Raw genomic sequence first — 14,998 nt, forward strand, 5'->3', positions numbered from 1 at the left:
CAAAACTTATATATATATATATATATATATATATATATATATATAAATTCCTTCATAAGAACTGTTTTGTCTTACTTTGCAAGCGCATCAACCTTAACAGCCTCTTAAATCTTAAGCTAAAAGCTCCGTCCTAAATTTGGTTTAGTCTGATTTAAGTTTTTTCTTGTTAACTTTCATAAACAAAAGACGAAGCCTGACACACTCCAGGAGTCGGAGGCATTCATGGTTCAAGAGTTTCCCTTTGCCAGATGCTATTCAACGCACCAGTAAAATGAACAAACAAAAGAGTTCCCTACAACAGCACCAATCCACTTAAAAAAAAAAAAAACTTCAGGTTTTATTAGCTGAAAAAAAAAGTTTTGGCCTTAAGTTTCCATACATACTCACAATACAAAAGTCAGAGTTTCAACTGAAACATTTCTCATTAGACGTCTACAAAACGTTGGGCATAAAACCAATTGCATGAATTTCAAAAGAATACATTTAGGTCAGATTATTATCATTTGAATTAACTAAAAAAAAGTTACAGCTAATTTGATCATAATTAAATGCTTAAGGTCAGTCTCTGCCTTAAATTTGTAATGTTAAGTAGGTGAAATGATATTTAAAGTGTAGGAACAGGGTTATCATTAAGTAACAAACTAAATCCATAAAAAATGTTAGCTTGAAATAAATTAAATAAAAGAAAATATTTTAAAAAAATAATAAATTATTATTACTAGTTGCCAAGACACAATTGTATTTTTTTTTCTTTTAGATTAACAAACTACTAAAACCTAAAACTAAAAAGGAAAAATAAAAGGACAAAAACACAACAAAATTACTAAACAGCTCAAATTAAAACGAAAAATATTTTTAAAAAATTCAAAATATTAATAAAAACAATAATAGTACAAATTATACTATTATAACAACTCTTTTAATAGTTTAAAAAAACATCCAGAATAAGCCTCTGGAATCTAAACAGAGCTGTTTTTAAGCCTTTTTATGGTCACTAACATAATTGTACTATGTACTATGTACTTCAAAATTATGACTCGACTCGATCCATGTGGAAAATAGCTGTATTCAAACGTTTGATTGGTAGTGTGTACAACATATAAACACACACACACACTTTTGTTGGTGTTTTCAGTAACCAGCTTCGACCTCTAGCTACACCATGTCAAGGTGGGAAACAGATGTGTCTATACAGCCTGAGCACATGGAGGTAATGGGGAGGAGGAGCTGGATGAAGATTGCTCAAGGATTGGCCTCGCAAAAGTCATTTAATGAGAAAGTGAGAGTCAAGTCCTCAATCGATACTTCTTAAAATACGACAGATCCACCACAGAACCGACCCGCTCAGTATTCAGAGGCTGTTAAAGGACAATCCCGCTCCATCTGGATATACAGACAGCTGAGGAAAATTAGCAGGGTGCTTCAAGCTTCCACGTCTGGATAGAAACCCAATAGCTCAATAGAAACTCAATAGCTCAATAGAAACGCAATAGCTTAAAAAGCATCAAAAACACCATGTTTCTTCATTTCTGACAAGAAGTAGGTGGCAGGGATGTGCTAAACCTTTTTTTTTTTTTATTGATTAGTTGACTGAATGAAAGAAAACGTATAAATCAAGTTATGGAAAAACTTTGGTTTGCTGCATTGAAGAAAATGACCCCCCAGGTTCACTGGAACCACCCCAGCGTCACCATTCATCCGCTCCTCCACGTTTAACTCGTGTGTGAGAGAGAGAGAGGTAGAGCGAGTCAGAAAGCAGACACAGAATGAGAGAGGAAGGGTTAGAGGACGTATGGAAGTTTTAGACCGGTGATCACGGAGAAGATCTGGGGATTCGTCCAGCTCCTCGAGAACAGGGACATTCCTCCGCATGCAACTGAAAAGTGAGAATATCTGGATCCGTTCCCACAGAGAATTTGGTCATGTACTTTTTCTGTGTTCATATAAGATGAGAGTTCGCAATCTGAGGAACGTTTTGTGAAGCAGCACTTGTTTAATTTGCTTAAAAGACGTGGAAAAATAAAACGGTGAATAATATGGAATTAAGCTAATGCCTAGAGGAAATCTTCAGGTTTTTGAGTTCAAGGTAAGTGAAAAATACACTGTATTTTCACAATATTTTTCATCATGGAAGAACGTTTAATATATTTAGAACCCTTTTAAATTTAGAAAATACAGTTAAAAATATAAATGTAATTTGATGTGGAAACATTTTTATTTTGATGAATTCTTTTTAGCTTATAATGAGGGAAAAAACTAATTCAAATAGTGGTAAAGTTGGTAGGGGAAATGCAATATATAACATAACAGAAATAAAAAATTAAGGTCAAATCATGTTAATATTCTACAGTAGTTTTTTTTTGTATAAATGCCAGATTTTTCCTATATTTTATAAAATCGTCAACATATTATACACCATTTGTCTATTTCATAACACTCATTACATAATGCTATGCTAGAAGGAGCCATTTCGAAATTATAATGAAGTTATGAAACCCAAATTATTCTGAAAACATGAACATTGTTTATGAAGTCATCAGCCCCGACTGATTGAACTGGATAGGAACACAAATGACTCCATATGGTCAACACTCACAGATCAATACTGATAGCTCTTTCCTTGCTTAATTACGAACATGGCCTGGAACACGTACCGCTAATCATACAAGAAGAAAATCGTATTTATCATACGTCAGTCTGAAGACCACTGTAATGTTTATATTCGCAGGAGAAAGAACAAAGATGGTCAATACCTTGTCTACCATGTGACCAATCCGGTCTCTGATTCCATCTGGAGATATTAATTTGGAGGGAATTCTTTAGAAACTCTTTTGCTCAATAAATTGGATTCTTGCAAGCAAACGCAAGTGCATCATTTGAACTTGAACGTACCACCACTCTCGGCCCAGAGGGAGTCTGTGACAATGCTGGACGAGCCCACGGAAAAAACAAAAGCACAACTTTCCAAAGCAGAATGGCTAGCAATAGCGTCTCGTCCACACCGGAGCTCAACCAAACAGGGAGCGAGAATTGGGAATCCAACCAGCCTGGAGAACCACTCCGTTGGGCCGCGCTGCTCATTATTCTGGTCATCATCCCCACCATTGGTGGAAACATCCTGGTCATTCTGGCAGTGTCATTGGAGAGAAAACTCCAGAACGCCACTAACTTCTTCCTGATGTCTCTGGCTGTGGCCGATCTCCTGGTGGGATTGCTAATAATGCCCATCGCTCTGGTGACTGTGCTATTTCGTAAGTAACCTAAACATTAATTATGGAGGACTGTTTATTGTAGAGTTTGTTAGAAGATGGAGTCAGTGTCCTGATTTTGAAAAGCTTAAACGTTTCTCAGAATTACACTAAAACTATAGTAAACAATGATAAAGACCATGTTTCGTTTCCTTGCACTGACCGAATGAATACACACAGAAGTCAAGCACTCTTCAAAACGTTTCTGGTGTAAACATGCCTCACAAGTTTCAAACTACACAACATCTGCCAAGCTACTGCTATTATAGTTCTGATGCCAGCTTGGCTTTCAGTTCCGATGCCAAACACCCCAGTCGGTCTATTATTTCACATTAATTAGACCTGATGACATTTATTGAACTTTATTTGCTGCGTCTTGTCCGTTTCAGTTGTTTACTAGATCATAATTTGGCTCTTGAACAAGAACCTTACAGGGACAACTCATCAATGGAATGCTGTCGTTATTTGCTCAACTTCATGTCATACCGAGCCTTAGGACTTTCAATGTGGTCCAAGTTTTGGAACAACATTAGAGTGAATAAATTACTGAATTTCCATTTTTAGGGCAAACTATTCTTTTAACAGTGCTGGGTAGATTACTTATAAATTGTAGTCCGTTACGGATTCCAAAATGCATGGCGAAAATTGTAGTTAGTAACGTAATCAATTACATTACACATTTTAGGTAATATAATCAGACTACTTTGATTACTTTAGACCTAGCTTGTTTATCACATTGATTTAAACAACACGATCTTGCACTATATATCGATATAAACAAACCAAGAGAAAGAAAATATATCCAATTCGTTGTAATTAACAACATAAAGTACATTAAACTAAACTGGGGTTCTTAAAAGAACTGCAAGGTAATTAAAAAGAATGTGTTCATCAGTAGCTGATGCAGTGTTGAAATGTCAAGAAAACACTTTTTTAGAATTAAAACAAGTCTGGTAAATTATAGCTACATGACTAGTGACTGCTCTTTGTGTGAAGGTCCACAAACGGGAAGATTTGCGGAGTGTATAAGCGGCAGGCTATTTTAGGAAGAAAAATTGTAATGATGAAAAAGAAGAATTAGGGAGAATCAATAAATTATGAACACTAATGAATACTGCTAATAGGTGAATATGTAATCAATAAAAACTTAACTGTAGTCTGATAAGGACCATTTTAAAATGTAATAATCTAATATTACAACAATTACTTCAATTTTGGAATCTGATTATGTAATCCAGATTACATGTAATTAGTTGCAACTTTAAGTCCAGTCATTTGTCCTGGAAAACCTTTTAACAGATGCTATTCATCCAAAATAAAAGGTCAAACACTGTGTTGGAGAAGTTGGAAGAAAACGTAACCCAAATGCAAAGATGGGTAAGTTGGGCTTCTGTTGGATGTTTTTGATGAAAATCTTAAGGCCAAACTTAGCTTAAATAGCGGAGTTAAATCAAGCCTTGATGACAAAGAAACTGAAGATGGGATGGGAAAATGATCCCAGCAAACAGGTTGCTTGCAAACGGGTTCTAAAGGTGTTCCACAGAAGGAGAACCATGTGTGAAGAGAAAGAAAGGTTTCGCCAAACAGTTGATGCTTACCAGAAGTCATGAACACTGACGGGTAATTAAATCAAATTACCTTTGGAGGAAGGGGTACAATAATACAATGTGTGAGTGCCACAATTTATTGACCAAGACAACGGTAACTCAATTTAGATGTCAATTTGTAACATAATAACTCGCGATTAAATGTAATCATAAAAATAAAAGCAACCTTTACCAACTGGAGTAACTCAAAGCTTTCAGTCTTGTGGCGGTAAGATGTGCTTGCTAAAACATTAAAACCAAACGTCCACGTCCACATCTGTGGACCAGGTGAAGACAGTAACTGAAGTTAAAGCCATGAAAAAGCAATGACTGAACTCAGTGAAAACCTACACAGCGCTTGATAAAGAGTCTCAGCAAGGCTAAAAACAAGAGCCTACTATGGAGAGCACACAACAAATGTGTTTCTCAGAACGAGAGAAATATTTACATGAGGAGGTTGAGACTTGGCGGCGCAAACCTAAAGTGTGGTAGAGCAGAGAGAGTCTTAATTTTGCTTTCAGCAAGAGAGGGCACACTTACCTGTCAGTCTATTCGGGAACTAAGGCTGGACGACGATTTTGTCGTCTCGCCTACAAAATCTAAGCAAAATCATAATGATTTTCACGTGCCATGACATTTGAACAAAATGGAGGTATCATCCAAAATCATTTATAGGGGGTTCTATGAGGTATATATTCATATACGAATGTGTTTGAGTGAATAATATTTGGGTAAAAAACATTTTATTACTATTGATTGCTATTTTGACACGCATAAATGAACATAACCTTTTATAGATTTTTATTGTTTTAGTTCTTAGGCTGCAGTTCCATTAGCCGTAATTTTGTGGGAAAAAAGATCCATTGTCTATTGTCAACAGTGTAGTGATGTATGAAGCACTACTCACACAATCACTTTCAAACCAAGTGGCTATCTGTTGGTCAACACAGCTAATTCACATTGCAAAATCTTTCACCCTTACGCAAAATTCCCAATTGCATGGATTCCTATTACAATGACTGGATTTTGCAATGGAAAATGGTAAGTGAGACCGCACACTAACACTCTACAAAATTATTTCAGATTCAACATTTAGAATCTAATGAGCAACAATGGCTTTTTGGATAAAAGTTTCTGTGATTGGGAGAAACTGCATAGTTGATTTAATTGACGATTTTACAAAAATGCAAGCACACAAATACAGAATAGTGTCATCTAATGCAGGTTAGTCTAGTCTAATGCAGACTGTTAATCAAAATTAACTGCACATTAAACCACTTAACATGAAAGTTTTGAAATATACTTTATATAAATTTATATTGCAATAATTTCACATGCAATCTCCAAATTAATGTAAAAACAACATTAAGACAGTACTTTTTTAAATATTTGTTTAGTGGCATTTTTTATGACTTAAAGTGAGTATCACTGATAGCAATACTACTGATGTCTCCGGAAATTTAAATTTTTTTTTTTTTTTACCACTGACTGTAAGCATTCAACATTACAGCACAATTGAGAGCTATCAATTTTAACATTTCTAAGACTTTAAAAATAACTTCTAATTTAAGTTAACTTCAAACAAATCTTCACATAAACCCATTATAATAAATGTCACATTTACATGTGCCCTTTAGCAAGTAGGAAATATAGCCTACAGAAACTGAATAAAGTTATCAAAACACTAAATTCTAAATTAAATAGGCTATAGATGAATCCTTAAAGCTACAAAAGCAATTGATTTCTTTTTTTTCCTCTCTTTTGTTCTTTGATGAACAGACATCACAGCAGCGTGTTTATAAGGTTATTTGGCTGCTATTACTTTAAGAGCTTCCGCTGCTGAACGTGACGTGGATCTGATGCACACATTTGTAATTTCATTCACGCTTTAATATGAAATAATACAGGCTACAGTGCGCACCGCCATATTTGTGCATGCAATTGAAGATCATGTGCAACGAGCACAGTATAATGGCTGACAGGACAGGAAGATTCGTTTTTACTGACTTATGGCCTGACAACATCTCATTACTGTTTTTCTGCTAAAGCTCCTAGTCACCTGTATGATTTCTGCACTCATTTGACTCACGCCTGGTGCTGAGGCGAAGTGGAGTGTGCATCTGAAAAATCTCCTGTTTTATGTGGTCGTAAAGATGTTCTGCATCTAAATAAACGTACTTCTTGTCAAGAAAAACGAGACAGAAGCAGCAGTTGTGAGTGGGGTGGCCAACCCTAGCTCCGCACCTGCATTAAATGTGTCAAATTAGAAAAATCAATCAATTAATCGCCTGTGTTAACACGCTAATTTTGATATTACTAATATATATATAGCACTAATATATATATTTTTGTTTTTGAACAGTAAGATTTTGTATTTTTTTTAAAGGAGTCTCTTCTGCTCACCAAGCCTGCATATATTTGAACCATTAAGAAAATTGGAGTCTGTATTTTTTCATTTTTGGGAAAGAAACTACAGAAATTAATACTTGTATTAATTTGACCATCATGCTGGTTAAATTAATTTGCCTCCAAAATGACTGCAAAAACATGCTGGATTCAGAAAGCACAGCTGGCAATAATGTAGCCCTCTCTGAGGAGCTTCTATGAGGATCTGTTTAGTGAAGAGGGGTGATCTTACCCATGCCAGTTTTCAACATCTGGTTATAGGCTCTCCAAACCATGGACGTCCACTCACACACACACAAGTTTGGAGATACACTACGGTTGAGGTCAATGAAGGCTAGAAATCATGTTTAAAATGTAAGCACACATTGTAAAACTGAGACCCAAAAAGTTTACAAAAAATGCAACTTTGTTAAACCAGTAACCTGAAGTATTTGGAGCAGCCTATTAAGAGTTATATGATGTATTTTATGAAAAAAAGTGTCAATAAATTTAGCATTTTACCTTCCTTTTCACTTCTGGTAAATGTGGAATTGTCATGAGAGCAATAATATGGCATGTACAACACAGTTTATCTGTTTGACTTGAGCATGAAAAAGACAAACAAAAACTGCAGAGATGAAAACAACGTAATTTTATTTAAAGGCTTTAAACAACAGCATCTGTTAAGTGCAATGGGATGAAGACCAACTCGATTATCCACTATTTCATGTCTGTCACAAAAATAAACAGCATCACTGAAGAGCTAGATGAATAGTCCAAAAGCCCCCGAGTGTTTAATCTTTCGAACCGTTTTTGTCCAACTCAAGCTTGTTTCTATTTATTTAATAATGTTATGATTCACTAAATATAGGAGGGGATGCAAAGGCTGCGATGAATTTTCCCACCATGAAGGATCTGTGATTTACAACATATTTGACTTAATCTGAAGTTCTTCATAGGTGAATGAAGAGAAGAAACAAGCAGTTAATACTAATTTTGAATACTTAAGACAATAGGTTTGGCCTGCATTTTTTCCAGAAACACTGAATGGCACAATAACTCTGATGAAAGCCATGTTAAGTTAGCGTACATGAAATAATGTTAAAAAGATGTCTTTAAAATGTGTGTCCCATCACAAAACAACAAAAAGGTCTCAGAGTTGGTCCTAATTTAAATTCAGACAGCCCACTGATTAGTGCTTAATATTCTCTTCATATTTCAGACTCCAGATGGCCCCTTGCAGATTTCCTGTGCCCTATCTGGCTGTTCCTGGATGTCTTGTTTTCAACTGCCTCCATCATGCACCTGTGTGCCATCTCCCTCGACCGCTACATTGCGATCAAGAAACCAATCCAGCACAGCCAGTTCAAATCCAGAGCTAAAGTGCTGGCTAAGATCGCACTTGTCTGGCTAATCTCTATAGGTATGATACAATGTTAGCCATTGGCCTTTAAAGATGCAGGGAATTTCCATTTTCAATTGTAAAAATACAAATGCCACAATTTCCTTCCAGAAGATGAAGAGGCTTATAAATGGGACCAAACTCATTTCTAGAATTACATTACCTACATTTAATAAAATGTGAAATTATAGCTTTACACAAATCTGGCAAAACCCAGTCTCTAAGCACTAAACCGATCGATGATCTCAACACTAGTTGTCTCTGGAAAAGTTACATGTGCATAAATTTAATTTCTCTCACATCACTGACTGACCAGTGAGCTTCTATTATTTATACAAACAAATTATTTACTCTTAATGATTGGGTTTTAGTGATACGTGGACGCTGGCTTGTGGGGGTGGAATGAAAGTAAACACCTCGCAATTTCTGCTCGTTAACATCAGTCCAGACGATTACTTTGGCTGCGTTGTCTGGACAAGCTCAACGCACCGTTCTGGAATCATGAAGCAGTTTCACCACCATGAAAGGCAGGCCACGTGCTGTGTCACTTCAACACTGACCATGAAACTGTGGACTCCTGAGAACGACTTTGCATATTCTCACGTTTGACAAAGCAGTATTACTGAAACAAAACAGGCACCAGGAGCTGATGGTTATAGATACTTAAACTGAGAGACCTCAAATCCAAGATGTATTATTGATGTTGTAACTGCTATTATTAGTAGTAATGAATGGCAAATGTATAGACTATTCCAATAGTTATTACACAAGAGTCCCACAATATCGAAAAAAGACCATTTTACTGCGCTACGACTTTTGCTCTTATAAGATGCTGTATCAAGTTAAAACATGCCTTGAGGCCTGTGTTCTGTTCCATTACGTAGTGCTACATCAAGTTTTATTTGAGTTTTTTTCGAACAACATCTCATCTTATGTGAGCACCTCTTAAAGGTACAATATGTAAGTTTTCGCTACTAGAGGTCGCATTTTCAAAACAATAAAGGCGAAGTTTGATGACGCTATGAAGGAGGATGTTCACGGATGAGGTAATTCATTTTTTTATTACCTGTACCTTCCATAGTTATTCAAACAGCGAATAAACTATACAGAGAATGCAAGCAAAGAACATTTACACTGTCAAAGAACATTATGACTGACTTAAGTCTAGCAGGAGTTTAAGCGCTCTCAAAAAGCTCCCCTTATAATCAGTAAAGCTGTCTATACACGGTTTTATGAATGAATCTCTTACATCATACGTACATATGCGCTTTGTTGTTTATGATGAGAGAATTCGCGTGAGAGCTGAATTCAGTCAGCGAGTGCCGTGCACTGAACAAAAACTCATCTGAACACCTCTGATTTGACCAATCATGCAATCAGCTGATTTGCATTCATAAGCTCAACAGCCTCATGTGTGAATGGTTATAATGTGCAACACTGTTAAAACGCATACAAAAATCATGGCGCAACATTGAGCAGATCTAAATTTAATGCTGCGGTCAACACTTTTCATTTCATTTGCATTTTATTCGTGACAGCCGTAATGGATTTAGTTTAACTGTACAGCAGCATTTGTGTCTGTGTGTTGTGTACTATGCGTATATTACATCATTGATTGGCGACAATGACAATGGGACGAGTCATTATTTAAAATTTACAAATCCTTAGGAACTTTTGGAATAACATACACAACTGCATAAAATATATAACACTGTGCAAGTAGTTTTTGGATATTTTATTACGAAAATCTTACATATTGTACCTTTAAGAACCTAATCGGGATCAGATGAACCCCACACAAGCTGAACTGTTCAAGGATTCTGCAGAACCAGTTAGTCAAATATTTGTTTTGGAAATCCACCAATTAGTAGCATTGCTTAAAAACCGAAGGTAGCTGCCAAAAGCACAAAAAATACTATTCGGTGAGCTTACCAAAGGGAATGACTGACTATGCCAGGGGTCTCCAACCCTGCTCCTGGTGAGCTACCATCCCACAGATTTCTGCTCTAACCCCAATCAAACACACTTGAACCAGCTAATCAAGGTGTTCAGGGCTACTTGATAATTCAACCTATGCTGGTCTCGGCCTGGACTTGGACCTAAATGAGTTGATGTTGACTTCTACACTGGTTGGAGTTAATCTCTCCAGGAAGGTATATATCCAGGTGCAGGACTGAACATCACAGTCCAATAACCTGCACCAAGGTGAGCTAGGTTTTGCAGATTTCAGCTCCAACCCCAATCAAACACACCTGAACCAGGTAATCAAGGTGCTCAGGGCAACTTGATAAATACAAACAGGTGTGTAACTACAAACTGAAGTCTGCAGGGCGGTAGCTCTCCAGGAGCAGGGTTGGAGATCCTTGGACTATGCAGTAACCTAGTCCAGTGGTGTCCAATCCTGCTCCTGGATATATACCTTCGAAGTCCAGGTCCACTTCCAGGCCCAGACCAGTGTAGGTTGAATCAGTCAAGACTGACACCAGAAAAAGGTAGAGTACGAGTCAAGATGAGACCTGAAGCGGATCTGAATGATTCAGACAATGTAAATATGCTGTGTTTGAGGTAAATGAAATTGGTCTTGAGTACTACCATCCTGACTCCAAAGTGCTCCAACACACCTGCCTAGAAGTTACAAGTAATCCCGAGGACCATGTTTAGCGGGTTAGGTGTGTTTAAACTCTGGAGGAAGGTGCCCCTCTGGGAGCAAGACTGGGCACACCTGAAGTCAGTTTTAATTGGTTTGATCATTTCAATGTTTTATTTAAACCTTATATTCTCTGCTAAATTTAATGATTGGTCTTTCTCCATCAGGGATTGCAATACCCATTCCAATCAAAGGGCTACAAGTCTTCGACCATCCAAACAACGTCACCTTCAACAACAACCACACCTGTCTGTTGTCACCAGAAAGTTTCGGGGACTTCAAGGTGTATGGGTCTTTGACGGCTTTCTTTATACCACTCACAATTATGATGATTATCTACTTGCTGACAATCCAAGTACTGCGCAAGAAGGCCTATCTTTTGAGATCAAGAGCTGCAAGGCCCAGCATTTCCACAGTCTTCCACCAGGAGTTGGCGGTTGTCTCTTCGCCTGAGAACGTGGTCATTGCAAATGGAATAAAAAGGGACCGAACACTGCATCCCGTCACAGGGGACGAGGTCCCTCTCCGCAGGATGTCCACCATAGGAAAGAGGTCCATGCAAAACTTGAGCAATGAACAAAGGGCATCAAAGGTTCTAGGGATTGTATTCATGTTGTTTGTTGTGATGTGGTGTCCTTTCTTCATTACCAATGTGACCTCTGTACTCTGTCAAGGGTGCAACAGTAATCTAGTGGAACAGCTGTTGGATATCTTTCAATGGGTGGGCTACGTTTCGTCGGGAATCAACCCCCTGGTTTATACACTGTTCAACAGGACGTTCAGGCAGGCCTTTAGGCGCTACATCACATGTGACTACAGACGTGTAAGGACTCCCAAAATGCAACGGAGAAGCAGAATTTCTTTTCGGCCATCGGTGACCGAAAACTCAAAACGTTTTATGAAACACAATATGAAGAACGGCATCAGCCCCGTAAGTTATCAGAGTCCTCTTCGCCGTCGTCCCACACACCTGCAGACCTCTGCAAACATCACGCTGGACACATTGCTTCTGACGGACAATGAAGACTACAAACCTGACGAACACGTAAGCCACGTGTAGTACATCCGATACACTTCGAATAAGAAGCCAAGATAGAGATGTGCCAGTCATTCAGTGCCAAAAGCCCACAAGTTCTCATGGGAACCAATAAGATATGGTCTAAAATGGTTCAGAAGGGCTGCATAAAATGGTCAGGGGTTTGTTTTGCATGGCCGCCAATATCACACTCGGTCACACTTTATTTTAAGGTCCAATTCTCACCATTAACAAATCATTAACTACAACTTTTGCCCTCAATAACCATCTAATTCACTGCTTATTAATAGTTAGTAAGGTAGTTGTTAAGTTTAGGATTAGGGATGTAGAATATGGTCACGCAAAATATGAGTTTTATAAGCACTAATAAACAACCATTATATCGTAATAGGCATGCTAATAAGCAACTAGTTAATAGTGAGAATTGGTTCCTTTACTAAAGTGTTACCTAATACTAGGGCTGGACAATAATTCAATATCAATATGTATCGCAATATAATTTTTTTCAATAACGGTGATACGATTTTTAAACACATTTCCGATATACATTACCAGTGTTTCCCATACATTGATTTATTTGTGCCGTTTGACTTCGTTGAATAAACATGAGCACTGCACGTTTCAAAATCAAACCACGTCGCGGGTGTTTTATATGAATGTATCTCTGAAGGGAACCGACTGTCTTCAGAATAGTTTAGATGGCATTTTTATCTGATAAAGTAGCGTTCATGAGCGGAGCTGCTTTGTTTACAGCCATTACTGGAGAAACCGCTAGTTCCACCCATAGACTGTATGATATCACCGCTCTCACAGCGCCTCCTGCTGGCAGACAAGCAGCTTTTGTAACATTATACACTATACCATTCAAAAGCTCTTTTTAAAAATTATATTATAGAAATTTTTCATTTCTATCTTTCTTTCTTTCATTTAGCAAGGATGTTTTAAATTGATCAAAAGTGATGATAAAGACATTTATAATGTTACAAAAGATTTCTATTTCAGATAAATGCGGTTCTTCTGAACTTTCTATTCATCAAATAAACCTGAAAAAATTCTACTCAGCTGTTTTCAACATCATAATAATAATGATGAAAAAAAATAATGTTTTTTGAGCAGCAAATCAGAATATTAGAATGATTTCTGTACTCCATCTTAAATCATTGGATTGGGAGACAGATTGACACTTAATATGAATGTCTAAGAACCCCCAAAAGACACAAATAGCTTTGGGGTGTGAAAGTAATGGCCAGCCTAATAATTGGCGGTACTGTGAAAATAAACACCGTACTTGCGGCAAAGAGAGGCGTATTTTTGCACATCCCAAAGTTAGTAGACAGGGTCTACAATGTGAAACCAAAATAAGACATCTTCTCAAAATAAAGCACAAGTCTCAAATAAATCACATCTCCACTTATCTTCTGTATACAATGAATAAATAATAAATGCTTCACTAAGTTATGGCAGGTCTTCTTTACTTCTGTAGACTCATCTTGAATCAAAAATGCCTTTGTAAGAAATAACTTTGTAGATACTGACATTTTTCAAGATTCTTCTAAACTATTGCTAAATAAACTTTTTTCCAGATAAAAATAGTTGACATTATGATTTCATTACGCGTTCAGAAAATATTTCTTGCATACTCAATATGCAGAAATATTTGAACTAAGAAGTGTTTGTTTTGGCTAATGCTTACAGTTTATAATTGTACAAAAAAACATGTCAATGGTGCTACTTTGAAGTTGTTAAAAATGCATTACCAGTGCATTTTCCCAACCTTATGTTTTATTGTTACCAAATTCTGTTTTAGCATGTCTAATTATTTGAAAGCATAAAAACAAGTTTCATTTATTCTTACAATAGCCTTATGATTTTTTGCTTAGAAATTCTGTGTTGTGCATTTAAAATTTTTACGGCATAAACATTCATTTAATCTATCCTTGAAGTAATGAAAATTAAACACTTTTTATTTTTTTGGGAAAATAAAGGTCATTTAATATTACAATTATAACATTGAAGAAATATTGTATGATTATTCCTTAAAAATAAGGTTTTAATCATTTTAGTAGTAGTAGTAGCAGCTTATTACGTACATTCTACTGAACAATAGTAATATATTTCTGCCACAATGCCTTCAAGTTAAACCAAACTTTTATTTTGACGGGTTGCCGTGAATACCTTTACATTTCTCTGTGTAGCCTATATATGATATGAGAATAGTTTTACTCAGAGCAGTTCTGGAGATGTTGTTAATGTATTTATGTCATTTAGTAAGACGGCAGATGCTAAAATCACTGCAAGTGTCATGCGCGCTTCAGTAAGAGTAGTAAACAAAATCGCGCATCTGTGCCATTCATTAACACAGAGACATGCAGAATTCATATTTAAATATGAATCGTTTTGCGGCTTAATATTTACAAATTCTAGTGGGAGTGGGAGCGCGCGCACGTGTGTGTGTGCGCGTGACACAGAGAGCGCGACCATAACGTAGAGACCGAAATGACATGCCGTTGTGTAAATAAGATAAATAACATAAGGCTATTTAGTTTGCTTAATGAAAGAACAAGGTTTAGACCCGTTCTATCGGAAAGGTAACTTTAAATTACTTCTGTTGTGATCTAGCGCTATAGAGAAAATAATTTAATTAAATTAAATTGACCTTCAAGGGGGGCGGGGGTGCCATTGGGGGGGGGGGGC

At 36.8% G+C, this 14,998-nt stretch overlaps 2 protein-coding genes across 3 annotated transcripts in view; one reads left to right on the forward strand and one right to left on the reverse strand.

Annotated features, from left to right (window-relative positions):
• psmd1 (proteasome 26S subunit, non-ATPase 1) overlaps window positions 1-14,998 on the reverse strand; it is a 57,383-nt gene that overhangs the window by 22,320 nt on the left and 20,065 nt on the right. The gene's annotated exons all lie outside the window — the stretch shown is intronic.
• On the forward strand, window positions 1,775-12,549 carry htr2b (5-hydroxytryptamine (serotonin) receptor 2B, G protein-coupled). The gene is made up of 4 exons (XM_016251828.1): window positions 1,775-2,086; window positions 2,729-3,251; window positions 8,442-8,642; window positions 11,436-12,549. Exons 2-4 carry the CDS (start codon window positions 2,975-2,977, stop codon window positions 12,326-12,328), a joined length of 1,371 nt encoding a protein of 456 aa, XP_016107314.1. The 5' UTR covers window positions 1,775-2,086; window positions 2,729-2,974; the 3' UTR covers window positions 12,329-12,549.

This window comes from Sinocyclocheilus grahami, unplaced genomic scaffold (assembly GCF_001515645.1).
Source record: "Sinocyclocheilus grahami isolate Dianchi unplaced genomic scaffold, SAMN03320097.WGS_v1.1 scaffold1071.1, whole genome shotgun sequence".
In the NCBI taxonomy this organism is placed as follows: Eukaryota; Metazoa; Chordata; class Actinopteri; order Cypriniformes; family Cyprinidae; genus Sinocyclocheilus; species Sinocyclocheilus grahami.